At 46.4% G+C, this 25,538-nt stretch overlaps 1 protein-coding gene and 1 pseudogene across 27 annotated transcripts in view; one reads left to right on the top strand and one right to left on the bottom strand.

Moving 5' to 3' along the window:
- The window catches only part of MTA3 (metastasis associated 1 family member 3), a 222,182-nt gene that overhangs the window by 58,420 nt on the left and 138,224 nt on the right, over nt 1-25,538 (top strand). For 15 of the 26 annotated variants that reach the window (XR_011386670.2, XR_011386669.2, XM_070069204.2 and 12 more), the window contains exons 2-3: nt 1,633-1,700; nt 10,689-10,782. Coding sequence is in view for 14 of the 26 variants with exons in the window: in XM_070069203.2 (XP_069925304.2) it covers nt 1,633-1,700; nt 10,689-10,782 (162 nt within the window). In the remaining 12 variants the exon portion in view is untranslated. Of the gene's footprint in view, nt 1-233; nt 351-547; nt 709-1,632; nt 1,701-10,688; nt 10,783-25,538 lie in introns of those variants that run through there. The other 11 variants (XM_089326485.1, XM_089326488.1, XM_089326489.1 and 8 more) reach the window with 6 other exon arrangements.
- Nucleotides 5,403-7,166, bottom strand: LOC100352318 (large ribosomal subunit protein uL29 pseudogene; annotated as a pseudogene). Its single transcript, XR_016229418.1, has one exon. The product of XR_016229418.1 is annotated as a large ribosomal subunit protein uL29 pseudogene (transcript).

Here is a 25,538-nt window from a genome sequence, read left to right as displayed (position 1 = left end):
AAGGCTCGGCCCGACCCGGCCCGTCTTGGGGGCGGGCTGCGGGAGTTGGGGGGTCGCGGCGAGCGCAAGCTAACCGCCGAGAGTCCTGGGCGCCCGGGCTGAGGGCGCAGGGAGGGGGGCACCGGGGCCCTCAGAGGGGCCGGGCTCCCCACCCCCACCCCTCCTCCTCCCCCCACGGTGGCCCGCAAGGGGCCGGGGACCAGCAGCACCCCCATACCCTGTCCAGGTTTTTAGGAACAGGCCTCTACTGGGGGCATGAATTACCAGGCGCCCCCCTCCATGGAACCCACATGGGGGCAGGGCCCGTCGAGCCCCCTGACTGGGTGGCCTTTTACTCGCGTGGCTTCTAGGTATTGGGGGCCGGGGAGGATGGGGGGACATCTTCCTCCTCCTCTCCTTCCCCTGCCCTTCAGTCGGAGAGTGGGGTGGGGGTGGGGGCGAGGGGGCCCAGCCAGGGTCCCCGCTGGACAGGCCTGTTGGCGGGGCCGGTTCCTGCACCTCGCCTTCAAAGCCTCCCCTTGCGTTTCTTGTCCGGCCCCCCAAGATTGGGGTCTAGCAGGGGCCAGGAACCGCAGCCAGAGGTGGGGAGTTGAGCTCTGCCCGGACGTTTGCTCTCCTGTCTGCCTCCTTCCCAGCCTTCTGCGGAAGAGAGAAATAAGGTCAAACAAACTTTCTCCCTACTCACGACGCCCTCCTCCCTCTTTCCTGGTAAAATAATAATTCAGATAAGTGGCGTGTTTGTGTGTGAGACGAGCTCTTCTCTGCTCGTTAGCCGAGCTCCTGATGGATGGTGGTGGGAATGGCTTGGCTAAATGAGGCCACTTTGCAGAAGAGAGAGCCGCTAAGATAGACAATAACAACGCAGTCCATCCTCTCAGACGGACACACAGTGGGAAGTTTCCAGTGAGCCTATTAGATGAGAGGAAAAGCCACACTTGAAAATTTTTCTCCTTTTTTGTGGAAAGCCTGCAGCAGTTTTCTTTATACCAAAAACCTAAATGGACCTGAATTAAATACGGGGAAGGGCTAGGCTAGATTGCTGTGTACCCCCAGAGGGCTCTGCCTCTCAGAAAGAGACCCCCACCCCTCATCACTGTCTTCCCAGGTGGAGCTTTGGAAAAGTTTGTCAGTGTGCTTCCTCTTACCTGCTCTGCTCACTTAAAAAAATTTTTTTTTGAGTTGGTGATTGAAATGTAGGTTGGGCTGTTAAGCCTTTCTCCATGCTCTGAATTTGTCTTAGGTCAACAGTTTTATGTGAGAAGCATACTCCAGGGCAGATTGGATTGGAGGGAAAAGATGTGGAAGCAGTTAAAGAGTACAGGGAACATGTGTTTCATGAACCCTGACTGCCCAGTGATGAGAAGTCTTTGTTTATTAGAGAAATGACATGTGTGGGACAAAAGTCTAGGAGACCTTGATAAAGTGCTAATTGAAATGAACATGCCAGGAGAATCAAGGCCTGCGAATAGAGGGCACAAGAGAGAATAGATTAAAGTTGCATTATTAAGTTTGCTTTAACCAGTGGATGAATTGCGTGCTTAATTTTGAATGTGAATTGCCTAATAAAGTCATGGGTTGACAAATGTGAATTTTCTTTGAAAAGATTAAGTGCTGTAACTTCTTTAATTACAGATTATGTCTACTTTGAGAATTCCTCCAGCAATCCCTATCTAATCAGAAGGATAGAAGAACTCAACAAGGTATGCACTGAGTGTTCTTGGTTCTAATATTAAAAACTATTTGTTTTCCACTGAAGCGTAGTTGGGTTAAGGACAGAAGAGGTGAAGACTCTGAAAGTGAGAGACTGCAGATTAGAGAGTTCTGCAGGATTCTGAATATTCTTTTGCTTTTTATAATCACCTATTTTCTCTCCAATATTAAATATTATTATTGAATATTTAAAAGCCTACAGATTTCTTTCATTGCTTGGAGCCTCTCAAAGGGCAGGGCAGAGGGTAACCTGATCGCTTTTTATATTTGCGGTCATCATATGTATTTCTCCTTTTAGTGAATTAATATTTTCCTCTTTCAGCTTTAAAAGGAGGAAGCTAGAACATACAATGCTGAAGGGACTTTGTAAAATTCTTGACCAGGCCAACTCATAAGAAGATAGCTTTGATGTAATAATATAAAGTAGCTTTGTACCTTTGGCCCAAGTGAAATAAAACTGCTCCATGAAGGTGTGTCCCTGACTGAGGTGTGGAAGCCAACAGAAGCATAGTGATTGCTTTGCAGTGGGGGAGTTTTTACAATGGAGGGATAGGAAAGCAGTCATGGGGCATAGATTTTCTGATGCTGCTGTGGTTTCCCCCCAGACCACTGAAGTGTAATTTGTAGTGTTAAAATCTTTGGGGCTTCCTAGCTAGTACCTTTCCCCTCAGATGCCATCTGAAGACTGGTATAGACCTGAGTCCTAAGAAGCCAGCTGTGGCCCTTGTCATTACTCGCTTACAGAGCCTGGAGATCCTGGTATGCTTTTGGAACACTCCAAGTCCTTGTATTATTTAAAAAAAAAATTCTGTCATATTTGAGACTATCATCAAATGAAGAGCATGCACTCAGATGTGGATCAGCCATGGGTGCCAGCTGTTGGAGTGCAATTGTAATCTGCTTTTTTTTTTCTAAAAGATTTATTTATTTGAAAGGCAAAATGAGAGTGACAGCGAGATATCTTCCATCTGCTGGTTCACTCCCCAAATGGCTGCAGCAGCCAGGGCTGTCCTAGGTCAAAGCCAGGAGCCAGGAACTCCATCTGTGTCTCCCACACAGGTGGAAGGTTGCCACTTTCCCAGGCTCATTAGCAGGGAGCTATCAGAAGTAGAGCAGCTTGGACTCAAACCAGTATTCTGCTATGAGATGCTGGTGTTGCTGGCACTTAATCCACTGCACCACAATGATAGCCTCTAGATCTGCCGTTTTAAAATACTGACCTAAGGTATCCGAATTGAGGCTATGGGTGGGTGTTTGACCTAGCAGTTAAGATGCCCTCGTTCTGTATTGGAATGCCTGGGTCGAATACCTGGTTTGGGCTCCTCCTACTTCAGATTTCTGCTGATGCATATGCTGGGAGGCATTAGTAATCTTTTTAGATTTATTTATTTATTTGAAAAGCAGAGCTACAGAGAGGCAGAGGCAGAGAGAAAGAGGTCTTCCACCTGCTGGTTCACTCCCCAAATGGCTGCAACAGCTGGAGCTGCACCAATCCGAAATCAGGAGCCAGGGGCTTCTTCCAGGTCTCCCATGAGGGTGCAGGGCCCAAGCACTTGGGCCATCCTCCACTGCATTCCCGGGCCACAGCAGAGAGCTGGCCTGAAAGAGGGGCAACCGGGACAGAATCCGGCGCCCCGGCCAGGACTAGAACCCGGGGTGCCGGTGCCGCAGGCGGAGGATTAGCCTAGTGAGCCTCGGTGCCGGCCAATAAATAAATCTTTTAAAAAATGTTAATTAGGATTCAAATAGAAATGTTGACCTCTAAGTCCTTATGTTCTTCTGTCACTGCCTGCCCTTCGCTTACTTATGTTCTTGCTGAAAGCAGCTGGGTATGCTATGCCTTTGTTACTTGGCTCCAAGCACAGTAGCTTATAGGCTCTTGACTGCTGCTTCCTGTACCCACCTTTAGGACCCTTTATCTGCAAATTATCACCCCCCAGCCTTGCCATTTTTTCTGTATCATGACCTTCAATTATACTTGATTATTGTGTTTCTTTTCTTTTAAAAATATTTATTTATTTATTTTGAAAGAGAGGGCAGGCGCTGTGGCATAGTGGGTAAGGCCACCGCCTGCAGTGCCAGCATCCCATATGGGATCTTCTATCCACTGGTTCGTTTACCAAATGCCCACGATGGCCAGAGTTGGGCTGGTCTGGAGCTAGGAGCCAAGAGCTTCTTCCTGGTCTCCCATGAGGTTGCAGGGGCCCAGGGATTTGGGCCATCTTCTGCTGCTTTCCCAGGTGCATTAGCAGGGAGCTGGATCTGAAGTGGAGCAGGTGGGACTCCAACCGGCCCCTGTATGGGGTGCCAGCATTGCAGGAAGTAGCTTTACTTATTATGCCACAATGCCAGTCCCATTTTTTATTTTTTAAAAAAGATTTATTTATTTGAATGGCAGTTATAGAGGAATAAAGGAATAGGTGGTGAGAGCTCTTCCACCTACTGCCTCACTCCCCAAATGGCTGCAACTGCTGAGACTAGGCCAAGCTGAAGCCAGGAGCCGGGAGCTCCATCCAGGTCTCCCACATCAGTGGCAGGGGACCAAGTACTTGAGCCATCTTCTGCTGCTTTCCCAGGTGCATTAGCAGGAGCTGGATAAGAAGTAGTGCAGTCGGGACTCAAACTGGGCAGCTTAATCCACTGTGCCATATTGTCAGCCCCCTGCCTGGTACTTTCAGATATTGCAAATGCAGTGGTAATCAAACAGTTTTAGTAGAGATAGTTCAGGCATATTCTGATCACATGTAAAAGTAAAATATGAGCCTTTGGGACTGGAGCTGGTGTTGGGGTATAGCAGGTTTAATTGCTGCCTGTAACACTGGTATCCCACATGGCTGGCAGTTGGAATCCTGACTGCTCCAGTTCTCATCCAGCTCACTGCTAATGCGCTTGGGAAGGCAGCTGAAGATGTTCCAGGAGCTTGGACCCTTGCACTCATGTTGGAGACCTAGATGAAGCTCCTAGCTCCTGGCTTTGGCCTGGCTCAGCCCTGACTGTTGTGCCCACGTAGGGAGTGAACAGATGATGGAAGATATCTCTCTCTCTCTGTCTCCTTCTCTGTAACTCCACCTTTCACATAAATAAGGTTTTTTTTTTTTTAAAAATAAGCCATGCTAAGTTTAGAAATTTTAGAGCACGGTGCTCTGGAAACGTATGATACGGAGATTCACACTCGTTAGCTTTTTTTGAGTCTCACATTAACCTTACCTTTAAGGTATGTAAATCATGGATTGTTGTCTTGAGATGTACAGTGGTTAAATGCCTGGATCATATGCCTAGCTTGATTCTGGTTCGTTTCATTCTTTACCACTGTATTACCTTTCACTTTATATTTTATCTTATATTTATTTATTTATTTATTTTTTGACAGGCAGAGTGGACAGTGAGAGAGAGACAGAGAGAAAGGTCTTCCTTTGCCGTTGGTTCACCCACCAATGGCCGCTGTGGCCGGCGCGCTGCGGCCGGCGCACTGCGCTGATCCGATGGCAGGAGCCAGGTACTTATCCTGGTCTCCCATGGGGTGCAGGGCCCAAGTACTTGGGCCATCCTCCACTGCACTCCCTGGCCACAGCAGAGAGCAGGCCTGGAAGAGGGGCAACCGGGACAGAATCTGGTGCCCTGACCGGGACTAGAACCCGGTGTGCCAGTGCCGCAAAGCGAAGGATTAGCCTAGTGAGCCGCGGCGCTGGCCATTTTATCTTTTTTTTTTTTTTTTTTTTTGGCAGCCATTCTGTGTTTATTAGCAGCACGGGCTCAGGCCTTGACCGCGTACTTGCGCAGGGGGTACAGCCGCTCCCTCCGCTGCTGCTTCTTGGTCTTCAGGCTCTCCTCGTGCTTGTTGAGCCGGTGGCGCATGGCGCAGGTCTTCTTGGGCCACAGGTCCAGGGGCTTGTACTTCTTGCCCTTGTAGAATTTCCTGAGGTTTTCTTTCTGGGTCTGGTTAATGATGGTGAGAACGCGGGCGATGGATTTGCGGACAACTGGAATCTTGGAGAGCTTGGACGCCGTGCCGCCGGTCACCTTGGCCACGCGCAGCTGGGACAGCTCCACCTTCAGGTCGTCCAGCTGTTTCAGCAGCTCCTCCTCCTTGCCGCGAAGGTCCCGGGCCTTGATCTTGGACATGGCTGCACAACCCCGCCGCCGCCGCCGCCGCCGCTCCTCAGAGGGAAAGAGGAAGAGAGAAGGCCATTTTATCTTATTTTTTTTTATTTTTTATTTATTTATTTATTTTTTTTTAACAGGCAGAGTGGACAGTGAGAGAGAGAGACAGAGAGAAAGGTCTTCCTTTGCCGTTGGTTCACCCTCCAATGGCCGCCGCGGCCAGCGCGCAGCGGCTGGCGCACCGCGCTGATCCTATGGCAGGAGCCAGGTGCTTTTCCTGGTCTCCCATGGGGTGCAGGGCCCAAGCACCTGGGCCATCCTGCATTGCACTCCCTGGCCACAGCAGAGAGCGGGCCTGGAAGAGGGGCAACCGGGACAGAATCCGGCGCCCCGACCGGGACTAGTACCCGGTGTGCCGGCGCCGCAAGGCGGAGGATTAGCCTAGTGAGCCGCGGCGCCGGCCCCATTTTATCTTATTTTTAAAAAAGATTTATTTTATTTTTTTGAAAGGCAGAGTTACAGAGAGACAGAGTTACAGAGAGATCTTCCACCTACTGGTTTACTCCCTGAACTGCCACAATGGCTAGGGCCAAGAATGCTGCCCTACCATTCATTTTATTTTATTTTACTTTTTTAAATATTTATTTTATTTATTTGAAAGAGTTACAGAAAGAGGTAGAGACAGAGAGAGAGAGACATCTTCCATCTACTGGTTCACGCCCCAAATGGCCACAATGGCTGGAGCTGCACCATCCAATGCCAGGAGCTTGGAGCTTCCTCCAGGTCTCCTATGTGGGTGCAGGGGCCCAAGGACTTGGGCCAATTTCCAGCTTTCTGAGGCACATCAGCAGGGAGCTGGATCGAAAGTGGAGCATCTGGGACTTGAACTGGCACCCATATGGGATGCCATTGCTTTAGGCTATGGCTTTAACCTGCTGCACCACGGTGCCAGCCCCACCATTCATTTTATAAGCGTCCCTCCCATCTTCTTCCCTTCTTCTGGTCTCTGCCTGTTTTTCAGTCAAGAGTCATTCATATAATAATAGTAGTCCTTTGTGGGTGAGAGTTAAGATTTCCCTAATTTCAGAGAATGGCAGTTTGAATGGCTAGAGTATTGGTAGATAATTGAGATGACTTGTTAAGTACTACATATTTACATAGGGCCTTTATTTCTGAAGTAATGTGAAAAGACATTTTAGGTAATTCATTAAACGAGTATTTATTGAGCATATATTATACCAGGCTTTTGCTAGACTCAGAGATACAATAGTGAGCATGATGGGTTTGGAATCTGCCCCTACAGGGTCTACATTCTCATGAGGGAGATACCTAGAAAGATAAGTTAATGGGCATAAAGAAAATAGTAATAAATCATGTTAGATTATAAGAAGGAAACAGAGGTGGGGCCAGTGTTGTGGCTCAGTGAGTTAAGTCATTGCCTGGCATCCTATATGAGCACCATATCTAGTCTTGGCTGCTTCACTTTTTTTTTCCCTTTTTTTTTTTTGACAGGCAGAGTGGGTAGTGAGAGAGAGAGACAGAGAGAAAGGTCTTCCTTTTGCCGTTGGTTCACCCTCCAATGGCCCCCACGGCCAGCGCACTGCGGCCGGCGCACCGCGCTGATCCGAGGGCAGGAGCCAGGTGCTTCTCCTGGTCTTCCATGTGGGTGCAGGGCCCAAGTACTTGGGTCATCCTCCACTGCGTTCCCGGGCCACAGCAGAGAGCCGGCCTGGAAGAGGGGCAACCGGGACAGAATCCGGCGCCCCGACCGGGACTAGAACCCGGTGTGCCGGCGCTGCTAGGTGGAGGATTAGCCTATTGAGCCGCGGCGCTGGCCTTTCCCATTTATTTTTTTATTTTTATTTTTTTTGACAGGCAGAGTTAGAGAGAGAGAGACAGAGAGAAACATTTTCCCTTTCCGTTGGTTCACCCCACAAATGGCCACTACGGCTGGTCCGCTGCAGCTGGCGCATTGCGCCGATCTGAAGCCAGGAGCCAGGTGCTTCTCCTGGTCTCCCATGTGGGTGCAGGGTCCCAAGCACTTGGGCCATCCTCCACTGCTTCCCGGGTCACAGCAGAGAGCTGGACTGGAAGAGGAGCCACCAGGACAGAACCCGGCGCCCCAACCGGGACTAGAACCTGGGGTGCCAGCGCCGCAGGCGGAGGATTAGCCTAGCGAGCTGTGGCGTTGGCTGGCTGCTTCACTTCTGATCTAGCTCCCCGCTGATGCTCATAGGAAGGAACATGGCCAAGTGCTTGGGTCCCTGGCACTCATGTGGGAGGCGTGGATGCAGTTCCTGGCTCCTGGCTTCCAACAGCACCAGCCTTGGCTGTTGTAGCCATTTGGGGAATGAACCAGTAGGTAGAAGATCTGTCTCTGTCTCTTCCTCTTTGTTAGTCTGCCTTTGAAATAAATAAATAAATCTTTAAAAAATAAAATGACAGAGATCATTTCTTGAAGTAGAGCCCTCCAGGGTGAAAAAAGAGGAAACTATGGGAAGAGAGTCCATGGGAATATTTTGGATAAAGGCTTTGGGAAGATCAGAAGTGAAATTGGCCAGATACGGAAAATAAACTTAATTGGAGAGTCTAAACAATGAACTTAAAACTATGTGAGGGATTGGCAATTCAGCTTAATGCCACCGTCCTATATTGGTGTGCCAGTCCAAATTCTGGCTGCTCTGCGTCCAATCCAGTTTCTTGCTAATGTGCCTGGGAAGGCAGTGCAGCAGAGGATGGCCAAATACTTCCATCCCTGCCACCTACATGGGAGACCAGGATGGAGTTCCTGTCAGTTGGCTTTGGCCTGGCCTGGACCTGGCTGTTCCAGCCATTGTGAAGTAAACCAGCAGATAGAAGATCTATGGTGCTATACCTTTCAAATAAATAAATAAATACATAAACTCATTAAAAATTTGATACGTTCTCATTGATAAGAGAGAACGTATGAGAAGAGGGTATATTATCCTATTTTTTTAATAGGCATAGTGCTTGTGTATGTTTTTTGAAAGTAAGATGTAGAATTGTAAACTACCCACTATGTAAGTGTGTGTAGAGAAGAGAAGAGAGTTTTTTGAACTGTTGCCATTTAGTGGGAGGCCCAAATGGAATTCCAGGCTCCTGGCTTCAGCCTGGCCCACCTCTTGCTGTTTTGAGCATTTGGGAAATATACCAGTGGATGGAAATTGTCGATCTTGTCTCTTTCTCTCTCTCCCTGTCTCTCTCTGTTGCTTTGTCTTTCAAGTATATGAAAATACATAAACATTTTTTTTAAAAAATATTTATTTATTTGAAAGTCAGAGTTACAGAGAAAGACAGAGAGATCTTCCATCTGTTGGTTTCCTCTCAAAATGGCCACAATGTCTGGAGCTGGGTGGATACAAGGCCAGGAGCCAGGAGCTTGTTCCAGGTCTCTTTCATGGGTGTTGGGGCCCAGACACTTGGGCCATCTTCCAGGGCTGTCGAGATGCATTAGCAGGGAGCTGGAGCAGCCAGGACTCAAACCAGAACCCACTGGGTGTTGGTGCTGCAGGTAGTAGCTTTACCTGCTATGCCACAGTGTTGGCCCCTATAAATAGCATTTAAAAAAAATAAGAAATTAGTTATGTAGAGCATCTTTGTTGGAGGAAATCACTAGTTCCTCCATAAAATGCTGTGAAACTCTTGCCTTGGATTTTTAAATTATTTTGTCTGATGAAGATGAAAATAATAAAAAGCATTCAGTGGAAGTCATTGATATATTTTATTTACATGGAACTATTGGCTTGTTCATTTAGCAGATTGCTGGATCATTACCTTGGGAGGATGTATTTGATCATAATATTGTGAAATATAGAAGTATTTTGGTTACAAATTTAATATGATTTCAATTTTAAGGGGCAATATATCTATAGAACTATTTCTCAGTCTAAAATACTGCTGTTGAACTTCATAAAATTGACAAATTTGCTACAGCACATACACTCATTTCTTTATATTTGAATATACTTGTAAGCCCAGAGAGATTCTGAAAACTTGTTCTTAAATTTGTTGGAAAATGGAAAGCATGGTAGTATTTCATGGTAATCTGTGTGTTTTTACAGGGAACTTTGTAATGAATGACCATGTTGAAAGCTCTCAGAATTCATAGAGCGTGAGCCCCAGCCGCAGTAAATTACAACCTAAATGAATATTGATTGTGTTCTAGACCATAGTCAACAAGAAATAAGAGCTGCAGTGTTCATAACTCAAGGTGTTTTAGTACTTTCACATTTGAAGATAAAGTAAGACCTTCTGAGAATGTTGACTGTGAAGGACTAAGGGTAGGCTCCCGTGGGCTGGAGATGCCTTTCCAGGACCCTGGTTCACCAGCAGTTAAACATGAGATTTTAGGGGTGGGCTGGGCAATTTTACATTTAGCTTTTTTGTTTGTTTTGTTTTAATTAGAAACTCTATTTTAGGGACATGGAATGGGGAGAGTAAAGAGTGAGGATTGAGCCTGTTGGGGGTTGAGCCTGCCAGGACAGTGGGCAGGGGTTTGAAGCCAGGGTTCATTTCTTGGCCCTGCTTTCTAGGAATGGGCTTGGCGAAGGTAAGTTTAAATGTCTTAAGTAACGTGTGCTTTTAAAAATTATTAGGATTAGTTTCTTAAAGCTATTCTGAGTTCACTGTGTCTGACTTTTAAAGTGGTCTAGTCACTGTAATTTAATTGATACCAGCAAGTTATTTTATGTTTGACATTCTAGTTACACTTTGAGCCTAAACAAATGTTGCTCATCCTTATTTGAATTCTTTAGCTTCCTGGTTATCCTGCAGTGGTTGGCACGGTGTGCTATATATCTAGTAGTTTTGTTTAATAAACTCTTTGACTCTCTCCTTTTATTTTTCTTATTTCTTAGACTGCAAGTGGCAATGTGGAAGCAAAAGTAGTGTGCTTTTATAGACGACGAGATATTTCCAACACGCTTATAATGCTTGCGGATAAGCATGCTAGTAAGTTGTTTTTTTCTTGGATTACAAGAATGCTTGAGTCTGTGTTTTTAATGTGAGAAAATGCATTTTTTTAAAAATTACCAACAGCATTTTTTTTTATTTATTTGAAAGGCAGAGAGAGACAGAGGTCTTTCATTTATTGGTTTACTCCTCAAATCCCTGCAGTTGCCAGGGCTGGATTAGGCTGAAGCAGGACCTTGGAACTCAGTCCTAGTCTCCCATGAGGGTGGCAGGGACCCAAGTACTTGAACTGTCACCTGCTGCCTCCCAGGATTCCCATTAGCAGGAAGCTGAAATGGATAGTGGACCCATGACTCCAACTCAGGCACTCCCAAGTGGGTGTGATGTCCCAGTTGGTGACTTAACTGTTGTACCAGATGCCTGCCCTGGGAAAATGCTTTTTGATTTTGGGAAGTTTATGATTGATTCATTTTCCTTGTGATTTAGATGAGTGTAATTTTTTTTGGGTGGTGTTTGTGTAAATATTTTTACTTATTTATTGGAGAGTCAGAGGGATAGAGAGCTCCTATCCCTTAGTTCACTCCCTAGATGCCTGGAGTGGCTAGGGCTTGTTCATATGGAAGTTTTGAGCCAGAAACTTGGTACAGGTTTCCTGCATGAGCAGGAGTGAAGGGAACCCAACTGCTGGAACTGTTACTGTGTTACCCAGGATCTGCATTAGCAGGAAGCTGGAAACAGGAGCTGTTTATTTGAAAGGCAGTGTTACAGAGAGACAGAGAGGGAGAGTTAAGTTTTTTACTTGCTGATTCACACCCCAAATCGTCTCAGTCAGGCTGAAGCCAGGAGCTAGGAGCTTCTGTCAGGTCTCCCATGTGGGTGCTTGGGCCATCTTCCTCACTTTTCCAGGCTCATTAGCGGGGAACTGGATCAGAAGTGGAGTAGCAGGGACTTGAAGGAGTGCCCATATGCATTGCTGCCATGCCACAATGCCTTCCCCAAGGACATGGGTTTCTTTACTAGGCTAAATGCCTCTCCTAAATGTGTTTCTCAGTTTGATACTATGATCTGTAGTAATGCTATCAATGTCTTGAGGATCCTGAAGTTTTCCAAGTATTTTGGAAATGGGCTAACAAAAGCGTTTGTTTGCAAAAGTTCTTATTGAAAGTCATTTCCTCAACTGGGTTGCCAGTTGAACCAGGCACATTACTTGTCTCATAAATTCCTACTGTTGGGATGTATTGTGGCACAGTGGATTAAGCCACCGCCTGTAATACTAGCATCCCGTATGGGGATTTTGAGTCCTGGCTGCTGCCTTTCATATCCAGTTCCCTGCTAATGCATCTGGGAAAGCAGCAGAAGATGGCCCAAGTGCTTGGACGCCTGCACCAGTGTGGGAGCTTTAGCCTGGCACAGCTCTGGCTGTTGGGGTCATTTGGGAAGTGAACCAGCAGGTGGAAGATTTTTGTTTCTCCTTCTCTCTATGTAACTCTGCTTTTCAAGTAAGTAAATCTTTAAAAATAAATACACAAATTCCTACTGTATTTTCTGTTACAGTTCATTGTGTTTTTGGTTTCTTTATATTTTGTATGCTAAATATTCATTGTGATGTGACTTATAATATTTCAAATTATATGCTGGAGAATTCAGGGATTTCATATTTGCCACTTCATGAGTGCTTTTTCGGATAATATACTAATCAGCTATTTTAGCCAATATCTATAAATTCAATGTATTGAGACTAGTGTTAGGGTGCAATAGGTTAAGCCATATTTCAGACACTCTTGTCACGTATCAGAGTGCCTGATTTGAGTCTTGGCTACTCTGTTTCTGATCCAGCTTCCTGCTAATGCACCTGAGAAGGCATTATAATGATGGCTCAAGTACTTGAGTCTCTGCCATCCCCGATAGGAGACCTGGATGGGGTTCTTGGTTCCTAGCAATTGTCAGGTTCAGACCTGGATATTTTACTTTATTATTATTACTATTTTTAAAAAGATTTATTTATTTGAGAAGTAGAGCTACAGATAGAGAGAGGGAGAGACAGAGAGAAAGGTCCACCATCTACTGGTTCACTTCCTAGAAGGCCGCAACAGCCAGAGCTGGGCTGATCTTCAGCCAGGAGCCAAGAACTTCCTCCTGGTCTCCCAGGCGAGTGCCGGGCCCAAGCACGTGGGTCATCCTCCACTGCTTTCCCAGGCTATTAGCAGAGAGCTGGACCGGAAGAGGAGCAGCCAGGACATGAACCGATACCCTTATGGGATGCAGGCACTACAGGCGGAAGCTTAGCCCACTACGCCACAGCACCAGCCCCATATTACTGTTTTTTAAACATTTATTTATTGATTTGAAAGGCAAAGTGACACAGTGAGAGAAGGGGGGAAAGCCAGAGAGCTTCCATCTGCTGGTTCATTCCCCAGATGGCCATAATAGGCTAGGTTGGGCTAGGCCAAAGCCAGGAACCTGGAACTCCATCTGAGTCTCCTGTTTGGATTCAGGGGCCCTAGCACTTGTACCATCCTCTGCTGTTTTTCCAGGCACATTAGCAGAGAGCCAGATTTGAAGTGAGCAGGCAGGCACTCGAGACTCAAACTGGGGCTGGCGCTGTGGCTTACTAGGCTAATCCTCTGCCTGCGGTGCCGGCACCCCGGGTTCTAGTCCTGGTTGGGGCATCGGATTCTGTCCCGGTTGCTCCTCTTCCAGTCCATCTCTCTGCTGTGGCCCAGAAAGGCAGTGAAGGATGGCCCAAGTGCTTGGGCCCTGCACCCGCATGGGAGACCAGGAGGAAGCACCTGGCTCCTGGCTTTGGATCGGCATAGCACCATTTGGGGGTGAACCAATGGAAGGAAGACCTTTCTCTCTGTCTCTCTCACTGTCTAACTCTGCCTGCCTGTCTGCCTGTCAAAAAAAAAAAAAAAAAAAAAAGACTCAAACTGGTACTCTGGTATGAGATGCCAGTGTCACAGGCTTTGGCTTAATTGGCTGCACCATAATGACAGCCCTAGCAGTGTTCTTTATGGATATATAAGTATTTACTTAGACTAGGATCAAATTTAGGCTTCTACATTGCATTTCATTGTCAAGTCTCTTCTGTAGAGCAGTTGCTAAGCCTTTCTTTGTGTTTTTGACCTTGACATTTTGAAGAAAACAGGCCAATTATTTTGTAGCATATGTCTCTGTTTTATCAAGCATTTCCCTGTGATTAGATTTAGGTGGTGCATGTGTTTTGGTCGGATGCTGTAGAAGTGATGTGTTTTCTTCAGTTCCTGTTAGGAGCAAATAGCCTGTACTTGTACTAACATTGGTGATGTTAGGTTTGATATCCTAGTAAACCTGGTGTCTCCATGTATTCTTTAATTTTGGGGAGATCCTTGACAACTATTCAACTGTCTTCTTTTTGGTCAGAGTATTTTTTAAGTTTGTTTATTTTTATTTATTTCGAAGGCAGAGAGAAGAAGGGAGACAGGAAAGAAGTGAGAGAGAAAAAGAAACAGAGATCTTCCATCTTGCGGTTCACTCCCCAAATGCCCACAACATCTGGAGCTGGGCCAGGTCAAAGCCAGGAGCCAGGAACTCCATCTAGGTCTCCCATATGGAGGGGATGGACCCAACTTCTTGGGCCATCATCTGCCACTTCTCAGCGTTCTCATTAGCAGGAAGCTAGAATCCAAAATGGAAGCTGAGCCAGCTCTAGAGCCAGGCACTCTGATAGGGGGTATCGGTATACTTGGGCCATCTTTTGCTACTTTTTCAGGTCCATTATCTGGGAGCTGGACTGGAAGTGGAGTAGAGTAGCTGGCACAAGAACCAGTGTTCGTATGGGATGCCAGCATTGCAGGCAGTGGCTTAACCCACTGTGTTTCCCAAGCTGTGTCATTTTTTTTTAATAGGATTTATTTATTTGAAAGGCACAGTTACAGGGAGGGATTGAGGGGAGAGACAGAGAAAGAGAGAGAGATCATCCACGGTTGGTTTGTTCCCCAAATGACCACAAGGCCAGGGCTGGACCAGACTTAAGCCAGGAGCCTGGGACTCCATCCTGGTCTCCCACATGGATGGCAGGGACACATGTACTTGGACCATCTTCTGCTGCTTTCCCATGTGCATTAGCAGGCAGCTTTACTGGAAGTGGAGCAGCCGGGACCTGAATCGGTGCTCATACGGGATGCTCTTTGCCAGTGTAGACTTTGGAATGCAACTCAGATGGCTTAGGTGATTTGGATTTGCCGCCAATGGCAGAAGCCTGGTTGATTTCTTGGGACCCAGCTTCAGTCCCTTAGCCCTTGTGGACGCTTGAGGAATGAGCCAGCAGTTGAGAGCTCTCTTTTTTTGCTTCTTAAAAAAACAAAAACCAACCAAAAAATTCTGCACAATTTAGTAACTTTGTGTACATTTACAGAGCTGTGGGGGCTCTCACTGCTGCTATCCAATCAGAACATTTTCATCAATCTCAAAAGAAGCCTGTTTTTCTCTCTCCCTCCCTGTCTCTTTCCCTGAATCTCCTGGTGAACATTCATGCTCTTTCTGTCTATAATTTTCCCCCGTACACTTCGTATGAACGTAATCATGCAGTAGGTGGTCTTTTTTTCACTTAGCGTGTTTTTAAGGTTCATCCATTTGTAGTATAAATCATTACCTCATTCCTTTTTATGGCTGAATAATAGTCATTGTATGGTTTTACCATAGCTTATTTAACCATTCATCAGTTGATGAACATTTGCCATTTATCAGTTAATGGATGTTTGCATTTTTTCCCATTTTTTGCCTATTATAAATAATGCTACAAGTTTTTATATGGATATTCTTACATATTTTCTTTTTATTTTTTAAAAGATATATTTATTTGTTTGAAAGGCAGAGTTACAGAGAGAGAGGGGGAGGGAAAGAGAGAGAGAGAGAGATCTTTAATCTGCTGTTTCACTGCCCATATGGTCACAACAAGCAGGGCTGGATCTCTCCAAAGCCAGGAGCTTCATCCAGGTCTTCTGAGTGCCTACAGGGGCCCAGGCATTTGGGCCATCTTCTGCTGCTTTCCCAGGTACATTAGCAGGGCGCTGGATCAGAAGTGTAGCAGCTGGGAAACTAAAACTGGTGCCCATATGGGATGCCTGCCCTGCAGGTAGAGGCTTAATATGCTACATCACAGTGCCGGCTCTAAATATTTTCCTTTTTTGAAGATTTGTTTATTTATTTGCAAGGCAGAATGAGAGAGAAAGGGAGGGAGGGGGAGGGGAGAGGAGGGAGAGGGAGGGAGGGAGGGAAATATCGAGATTGAGATAATATCTTCATCCGATAGTTCACTCCCAAATGGTCACATGGTCAGTACTAGTCCAGGCAGAAGGCAGGATCCAGGAACTCTATCTGGGTCTCCCATGGAGGTGGTAGGTGCCCAAGTACTTGAGCCATTTTCTGGTCCCTTCCTAAGTACATTAGCAGAAGGCTGAATCAGAAGTGGAGCAGCTGGACTTGGAACCAGCGCTTCAGTGTGGGATGCTGCATATGGGATGCCAACATCACAAGCTGTGGCTTAACCCTCTGTACCACATCACTGGCCTCTGTTGTAGAGAACATAGTGTCTGTCTCTGCCTGAAATACCGTGTTGTAGGCATCAGGTGGTTTTCCTTCAGCCTAGACTTTGCTTTTTGCTTCTCTGCAGCATCCTTTATCATGTTTCTTTGGCGACGGTTGTAGTTAGCTGCAGGTTCAGTAGGTGTATTCAGATCCAGGCCTTGACTTTCTTGTGGAGGAGTTAGGAGTGCAGTAGAGGGGGCAGGATTGCATCATAGGCAGTGTTGTCTAGTTCTGTGAAGAGGTATGTATTTTTTTTGTTGCCTGTCTCCTTTTCTTTCTAATGTTTTATTTTGAAACATTTCGATTTTTAGAAAAAATATTAATAATACCAAGACTTCCCATATGTCCTTTACCTAGATTCCCTTAATGTCAACATTTTACTGTATTTGCTTTTATTCCATCTATTGTATATCTTATTTTTTTTTGAAAGATTTGTTTTTATTTATTTGAAAGACAGTCACAGAGAGAAGTAGAGATAGAGAGGTCTTCCATCCACTGGTTCACTCCCCAGATGGCCGCAATGGCCACAGCTGCACCGATCCGGAGCCAGGAGCTAGGAGCTTCTTCTGGGTCTCCCACATGGGTGCAAGGGCCCAAGGAGTTGGGTCATCTTCCACTGCTTTCCCAGGCCATAGCAGAGAGCTGGATCTGAAGAAGAGCAACTGGGACTAGAACTGGTGCCTATATGGATGCCAGCACTTCAGGCCAGGGCTTTAACCTGCTGCGCCACAGTGCCGGGCCCCTACCCTACTATTTTTGAACCACTTGAGAGTAAGTTGAAGTCATACATCCTTTAATCCAAAGTGTGTGTCTTCTAAAGACAGGCATTTTCTTTCTTTCTTTCTTTCTTTTTTTTTTTTTTTTTTTTTTTGACAGGCAGAGTGGACAGTGAGAGAGAGAGACAGAGAGAGAAAGGTCTTCCTTTGCCGTTGGTTCACCCTCCAATGGCCGCCGCTGCAACCGGCGCACCGCGCTGATCCGATGGCAGGAGCCAGGAGCCAGGTGCTTTTCCTGGTCTCCCATGGGGTGCAGGGCCCAAGCACCTGGGCCATCCTCCACTGCACTCCCTGGCCATAGCAGAGAGCTGGCCTGGAAGAGGGGCAACCGGGACAGAATCCAGCGCCCCGACTGGGACTAGAACCCGGTGTGCCGGCGCCGCAAGGTGGAGGATTAGCCTATTGAGCCACGGCGGACAGGCATTTTCTTAACTAATTTTAGTAAACAAAATCAGGAAATAAATATTCTAATTAATATGTATCCTGTAGAGTTTATTCCATGTTTTTCCAAAATTTGTTACTAATGTTCTTCATAGTAAAAAAAGTAAACAAAATTTAGGCTATTTTTTTTTTTAAAGATTTATTTGAAAGAGTTAGAGAGGGTGAGACAGAGATCTTCCACCCACTATTTCACTCCCCGAAAGGCTACAGCTGCCAGAGCTAGGACATGCTGAAGCCAGGACCCAGATACTCTATCCAGGTCTCTCACAGCAGCCTCCTCCAGGTCTCCCACGTGGGTGCAGGGGCCCAAGGACTTGGGCCATCTTTCTACTGCTTCCCCAGGCCATAGCAGAGAGCTGGATTGGAAGTGGAGCAGCGAGGTCACGAATCAGCACCCACATGGGATGCCAGCACTTCAGGCCAGGGTGTTAACCCGCTGCGCCACAGCACCAGCCCCTAATTAAATCTTATTTTCACTTCATTTGAAAGGAAGAGGCCAAGAGAGACAGAGACAGAGAGAGATCTTCCACATGCCTGTGTAATCCCTAAAATACCTGCCACAATTAGGACTAGGCGAGGTCAGTGTGGGATGTGGGTGTCCCAAGTGACCTGTTAACCATTTTGTCAGCCTTGTGCGACTCCAGCTTCCTCTTGCTCCCAGACACCGTGACCCAGACTAAGGAGGCTGACTGTTGACATCTTTGCCATCCCTGTGCCCCAGTTCCTCAGGCTGGAACTCAGATACCTCAGCCTCTTTCCATCGACATGGTGGGCACATTCTTCAGACCTGTTCTCCACAGAGCCCTACTTCCTTTTACTGGGGCATATTTTTTTAGCTTTATTTCTTTATTTGAACGGCAGAATGATAGAGAGGAAGAGAGAGAATATCTTCATCTGCTGGTTCACCCCTATAATGGCTATAACAGCTGCCAGCGTCACAGGTAGCGCCTTACCCTGTTGCTCCAGAAAACAGGCTCCTGGGGAATGGTCCTGGGGAGAGCAGTCTGGGCTGTAGGGGGTGGACTGGCTGCCTTTTTTGAGAGAAAATGATGTTCTGTGAGCTTGCTGTGCATCTTTAACGGATAGGACCATGTTATGTTCTTAAATGTTACAAAGAAAAAGCTTGCTTGAATGTTTACTGGTTTTCCCTTGCAAAGTAATTTCACTAAAAGCCAATGTATATATTTTGTATTTTAAAAGCAATCTGGATTCTCTAATAGAATATTCGAAATAGAAGTCGGTTTATAGGCTTGATTAATTCTTTTTTTAAAGATTTATTTATTATTTGAAAGGCATAGTTACAGAGGTAGAGGCAGAGAGAGGGAGAAAAATGTCTTTGATCTGCTGGTTCACTCCCCAGGTGGCTGCAGCCACTGGAGCTGGCTGGTCCAATCCAAAGCCTGGAGCTTCTTCCAGGTCTCCCATGTGGGTGCAGGGGCCCAAGGTCTTGGGCCATCTTCTACTGCTTTCCCAGGCTATAGCAGAGAGCTGCATTGGAAGTGGAGCATTGGGACTCCGAACTGTTGCCCGTGTTGGATTTGTAGGTGGTAGCTTTACCTGCTATGCCACAGCACCGGTCCCTGAATTCTTTTTTCTTTAATTTAATTTTGAAAGGCACAGTTACGGGGAGAGAGAGAGAGAGAGAGAGAGAGAGAGAGAGAGAGGGTGTGAGTGAGACAGAGAGGTCTTCAGTCTGCTGGTTGATTCCCCAAATGGCCTCAGTGGCTGGGGCTGAGCGAGGCTGAAGCCAGGGGCCAGTAGCTTCTTCTAGGTCTCTCTCCTATGTGGGTATAGAGCCGTGAGCACTTGGGCCTTCTGCGGCTGCTTTTCCAGGCGCATTAGCAGAGAGCTGGATCTGAAGTGGAGCAGGCAGGACTCAAACTAGGGCCCATATGGGATGTTGGCGCCACAGGTGGTGGCTTAACCTGCTCTGCCACAGCACCTGTTCCAGGACTGATGAATTTTTAGAAGTTCAATTTCACTGGCACACTTTATGATCTATCTTTTGCATGTCTCAGAAGTTTCTGACACGTGAGCCTCTAGATTGTGATTCTTAAATGTAAGGCTTCAGAAAATAAAATTTTCTGTCTCTTTGTCCTGTTTGAAAAAAGGTACAGTGTTTACCTAACATTTGAAGCTCCCTTTCTTCCTGGTGGTTTTCTTCCCACCATTTAAGTAATTGGATCTCTTACTCTGAACTTGGGATATAAAAAAAATGAAATGAGAAAACAGTTCACTAGTGCTTGTTTTGTTTTCCTCACCTGCCAACCTTGACATGCACACACCTGAATCTTTGTGCAAGAGGTGGGAAGATGTATTTCTATCTACTCAGAATTGCAGAACAAGAACTGGCTTTGGGAGAGAAAGTTCTGCAAGAGAGAAAGGTGCTAATTCTGCCCATCTTAAGTCTCGTTCGTGCAGTTTACTAGTTTTTTTTGCCTTTTTTTAAAGATTTTTTTAAAAATTTATTTATTTGACAGGTAGAGTTACAGACAGTGAGAGAGAGAGAGACAGAAAGGTCTTCCTTCCGTTGGTTTACTCCCCAAATGGCCACTACAGCCAGAGCTATGCCGATCTGAAGCCAGGAGCCAGATGCTTCTTCCTGGTCTCCCATGCGGGTGCAGGGTCCCAAGCACTTGGGCCATCCTCCTGTCCTCCTGGGCCACAGCAGAGAGGAGCAACTGGGACTAGAACCCAGTGCCCATATGGGATGCTGGCGTGGCAGGCGGAGGATTAACCTAGTGTGCCACCGCCCCAACCCCTACCAGTTTACTGATGACTCTGCTGTGTTGGTGTTGTTCCTGTTTCAAGTAGGATCAGAAAGTGCTGTTGATACTATTCTTTATTTTATTTTTTTTTATTTGACAGGTAGAGTTATAGACAGTGAGAGAGAGAGAGAGAGAGAGAGACAGAGAGAAAGGTCTTCCTTCCGTTGGTTCACCCCCCAAATGGCTGCTACGGCTGGTGCTGTGCTGATCCGAAGCCAGGAGCCAGGTGTTTCCTCCTGGTCTCCCACACGGGTGCAGGGCCCAAGCACTTGGGCCAACCTCCACTGCCCTCCCGGGCCACAGCAGAGAGCTAGACTGGAAGAGGAGCTACCGGAACTAGAACCTGGTGCCCATATGAGATGCCGGTGCCGCAGGATGAGGATTAACCAAGTGAGCTATGGTGCCGGCCCTATTATTTTTTTTAAAGATTTGTTTATTTCTTTGAAAGTCAGAGTTACACAGAAAGAGGAGAGGCAGAGAGAGAGAGAGAGAGAGGGAGGGAGGGAGAGAGGTCTTCCACCCACTGGTTCACTCCCCAATTGGCTGTGATGAACGGCCAGAGCTGCGCAGATCCGAAGCCAGGAGCCACGAGCTTCTTCCAGGTTTCCCATGCAGGTGCAGGGGCCCAAGGATCTGGGCCATCTTCTACTGCTATCTCAGGGCACAACAGAGAGCTGGATTGGAAGTGGAGCAGCCAGGACTAGAACCAGCCCCCATATGGGATGCCGGCACTTCAGGCCAGTGCGGTATCGCACTGCGCCACAGCGCCTGCCCCGACTCTATTCTTTAGAACATAATTTATTTTCAGGGGTCAGTGTTGGGGTGTAACGGGTAAAGCTGCCACCGGTAATGACATCATCTCGAATGGTCACCAGTTTGTGTTGTGGCTGTTAGACTTCTGATCCAGCTTTCTGCTAATGGCCTGGGAAAAGCAGCAGAAAATGGCCCAAGTGTTTTGTCCTCTGCCACTTATGTGGGAGGTTTTGCCTGGTCTCATCCCAGCTATCTTGGAGTGAAACGGCAGATGGAAGATCTCTCTCGCGCGCTGTCTCTAACAGAGACACTACTCTTAAAATTTTAAATGACACATTTTAGGGTGTGGTAATATTGTTAGGTAATAAAGTTATAATTTGTTTTATGTAAAGGGCAGATAACTTCTATACCAAGTCCTTATCACATCCTGTTCTGAGTCATTGTGGTATTATATAAATGACATTTCTATTAAAAGTTTTGGTGTCAAAGGCCATATTGGGAATTTTATTTATTTTATTTCATTATTTTTAACACAATTTTAATTAATGATATTCCCTTCCTCCCTTCCCTCTCACCCTCTTTCCCTTTCTTCTTCTTTTTTAAAAAATATTTATTTATTTATTTGAGAGGCAGAATTACAGAGACAGAGACAAAGAGAGAAACATTTTCCATTTGCTGGTTCACTGTGCAAATGTCTGTAATGGCTGGAGCTGGGGTGATCTGAAGCAGGGAGCCTGGGAGCTTCTTCCAGGTCTCGCACATGGGTGCAGGGGCCCAAGGACTTGGGTCATATTGCTGCTGCTTTCTCAGGCCATCAGCAGGGAGTTGGATGGGAAGTGCAGCAGCCAGGCCTCAAACTGCTGCCCATGTGGATACCAGCACCGCAGGAGGAGGCTTAATCCGCTATGCCACAGACCTGGCCCTATTTTTGTTTTATTTTTTATTTTATTTTATTTTATTTTTTTTGTGACAGGCAGAGTGGACAGTGAGAGAGAGACAGAGAGAAAGGTCTAACTTTGCCGTTGGTTCACCCTCCAATGGCCGGCGTACCGCGCTGATGCAAAGCCAGGAGCCAGGTGCTTCTCTTGGTCTCCCATGGGGTGCAGGGCCCAAGCACCTGGGCCATCCTCCACTGCACTCCCTGGCCACAGCAGAGAGCTGGCCTGGAAGAGGGGCAACCGGGACAGAATCCGGCGCCCCGACTGGGACTAGAACCTGGTGTGCCGGCGCCGCAAGGCGGAAGATTAGCCTAGTAAGCCGCAGTGCCGGCTATTTTTGTTTTAATTTAAAAAAAATTTTTAAACATTTCTTTTTTTTTTAATATTTTATTTATTTGAGAGGTAGAGTTACAGACAGTGAGAGGGAGAGACAGAGAGAAAGTCTTCCTTCCAGTGGCTCACTCCCCCAAAATGGCCACAACAGCCAGGAGCCAGGAGCTTTTTCAGGTCTCCCACGTGGGTGCAGGGGCCCAAGGACTTGGGCCATCATGTACTGCATTCTCAGGCCACAGCAGAGAGCTGGATTGGAAAAGGAGCAGTCGGGACTAGAACCGGTGCCCGTATGGTATGCTGGCGCCACAGGCAGAGGATTAACCTATTGCGCCACGGCGCTGGCCCCTAATTTCTAACAATTTTTTGAGATAACATATTTTAAAATTATATTACAATAAAAAGGCTTAATTCTTTACCAAATAAGAAGTTTAACAAGTAAAAAGTAAAAAGACCATAGTTTATTGAGTATATTCAACAACTATAAACAATAATATTTTATTTTTAAAGGTTTATTTATTTATTTGAAAGGCAGAGAGAGGGAGAAACTGAGAAATAGAGATCTTCTGACCCCTAGTTCATTCCCCAGATAGCCACAACAGCTAGGTCTGGTCCAGGCTGAAGCCGAGAGCCAGGAACTCCATGCTGATCTCCTTTTCCAAGGTTCATTAGCAAGAAGTTGGGTTGAAGGTGGAGTAGCCGAGGCTCCACCTGGCATTCCAGTATGAGATGCCGGGGTTGCAAGCAGTGCCACAACCCTGCATCACAAACGCTGACCACAGGAACTTTATATTTTGAGATTTCATGCAATTGTGTCATTAAGGATCATTAAGACTATGGAGAAAGTGTTTTAGAAAGTATTTGAATAAAGAGAGATTTTTAAATAAGAGGCTTGGCACCTCTTGTTTCAAATGTTTTACTAATTTTTGTTTGAAATGTAGAAGAAAAACAGAGAGGCAGACAGTGATTCTCTATTTACCCCCCAAACGCTTGGCAACATTTGTGGCTCTTCTAGTCTGATAACAGCAGCTTGGAATTCACTTTAGGGCTCCCTCATGGGTGAAGGAATCCAACTATTCTGAGCTGTCACCTGCTGCCTCCCAGGATGTCTGTCAGCAGGAAGCTGAACTCAGGACTTGGCTTTGACCATTTTTCTAGTCTTTGTATTTCTTATTTATGGTATTTGCTTCACAAATGTTTGCAGGCTTAATTTTACCAAGAAATAAATCTGAAGATAGCCAGGCTACCGGTCGTTTTGTACCTTGGTTAGCTGTGGTGGTTACAAAATTTGGTCCCCAAATTCTGACATTTTTCCAATTGAGAGGTGGGGTGCATGTCTCCTGCCCTTAGATCTGGGTGTGGTTGTGACTAATACAGTACTTTGGAAGTAAATGCTCTGTGACCTCTGAGGCTTGGTCAAAGCAGGCCATGCAGCATGCAGCTTCCGCTTGGGTTCTTTTTTTTTTTTTTTTTTTTTTTTAAGATTTAAAAAAAAAAAATTTATTTGAAAGGCAGAGTTGAGAGAGAAAGATTGAGAGAGATTTCCCATCTGCTGGTTCATTCCCCAAATGCCCACAATGGCTGGAGCTCGATCAGAAATGAAGCAGCTGGTACTCGAACTGGCTCCCATTTGTGATCCTGGCACTCCAGGCAGTGGCTTAACCTGCTATGCCGCAGTGCTGGCCTGTCCTTGTGGGTTCTTGTTATGGTAGCTTTCAGGATGCTCCTCCTTGGAATTCAGCAACTACATGGAGAGGCCTTGTGTGTGTGCTGTGGTCGGTAGTCCTAGGTGAGCCCAGGTGACAGTCATGTGGCTTGGGAGCCACCAAATGATCCAGTGCCAGCTGTTTCCATGTTCTGTTGATTGCTGTGCTCCTGCTCTGTGAATTCTTTATCTGCTGAACCTTTGAGCCAATGACAGCCATTGTAGTTTTGGGCTGATATGTTACAGCCCAGCAATAGTTAGTCAGAACAGAATCATAATAGTTTTTGTGTTTTTCTGTATTTTCTTTAAAAAAATTATTTTTATTTATTTGAAAGGCAAAGTTACAGAGAGAGTGGGTAAGCCAGAGAGAAAGGGAGGGCGGGCGGGCGGGCCGGGTAGGTATCTTCCTTTTCCTGGTATGGCGGCTTAACCTGCTAAAACCACAATGCTGACCTTTGTTTTTGTATATTTGCAATGAGAGTTTTGAATTGATACTCTTTATTTTTAAAAAACGATTTATTTATTTTGAAAGAGAGGGAGAGGGAGATCGTCCATCTGCTGGTTCAGTCCCCAGATGGCTGCAATGGTCAGCACTGGGTCAGGCCGAAGCCAGGAGCTAGGAGCTTCTTCTGGGTCTCCCATGTGAATGTCAGGGGCCCAGACACTTGGATCATCAGAAAATCTTCTGCTACTTTTCCTAGGCCGTTAGCAGGGAGCTGAATCAGAAGTGGAACAGCGAGTTATTTATTTGAAAGGTAGAGTTATAGAAGGAGAGAGGGAGGAGGCGAGAGAGAGAGAGATTTTCCATCGCCTGGTTCAGTCACCAAATGGCTGCAACAGCCAGAGCTGGGCTAGGCGAAAGCCAGGAGCCAGGAGCTTCTTCCAGGTCTCTCATGTGGGTGGCAGGGACCCAGGGACTTGGATCATATTCTAGTGCTTTCCCAGACTTATTAGCAGAGACCTGGATTGGAGGTGGAGTAGCTAGGACTTGAACCAGTGCCCATAAGGGATTCCAGTGCCCCAGGAGTCAGCTTTACCTGCTATTCCACAATGCTGGGCACCCAAAATAAAATTTTAAAGTGTCATATTAATCCAACTCAATAGAAAGAATAATAATAAAAAGAAGTGGGGGGCCAGCACCGTGGCATAGCAGGTAAAGCCACCACTTGAGGTGCTGGCATCCTATATGGGCATCGGTTCGAGTCCCTGCTGCTCCTCCAGCTTTTTTCTGTGGCCTGAGATAGCAGTGGAAGATGCCCCAAGTCCTTGGGCCCCTGCACCCACATGGGAGACCTGGAGGAAGCTCCTGGCTCCTGGCTTCGGATTGGTACAGCTCTGGCCATTGCGGCCATCTGGGGAGTGAACCAGCAGATGGAAGACCTCTCTCTCTCTCTCTTTCTCTCTCTCTCTCTCTCTGCCTCTGCCTCTGCCTCTGCCTCTCTGTAACTCTGCCTTTCAAATAAACAAATAAATATTTGAAAAAGAATAAAAAGAAGCTACAGTAAATATTCATTTT

This window comes from Oryctolagus cuniculus, chromosome 2 (genome assembly GCF_051225735.1).
Source record: "Oryctolagus cuniculus isolate XC-2025 breed Fujian yellow rabbit chromosome 2, ASM5122573v1, whole genome shotgun sequence".
NCBI lineage: Eukaryota > Metazoa > Chordata > Mammalia > Lagomorpha > Leporidae > Oryctolagus > Oryctolagus cuniculus.
This window is presented reverse-complemented; position numbering and strand designations above follow the sequence as displayed.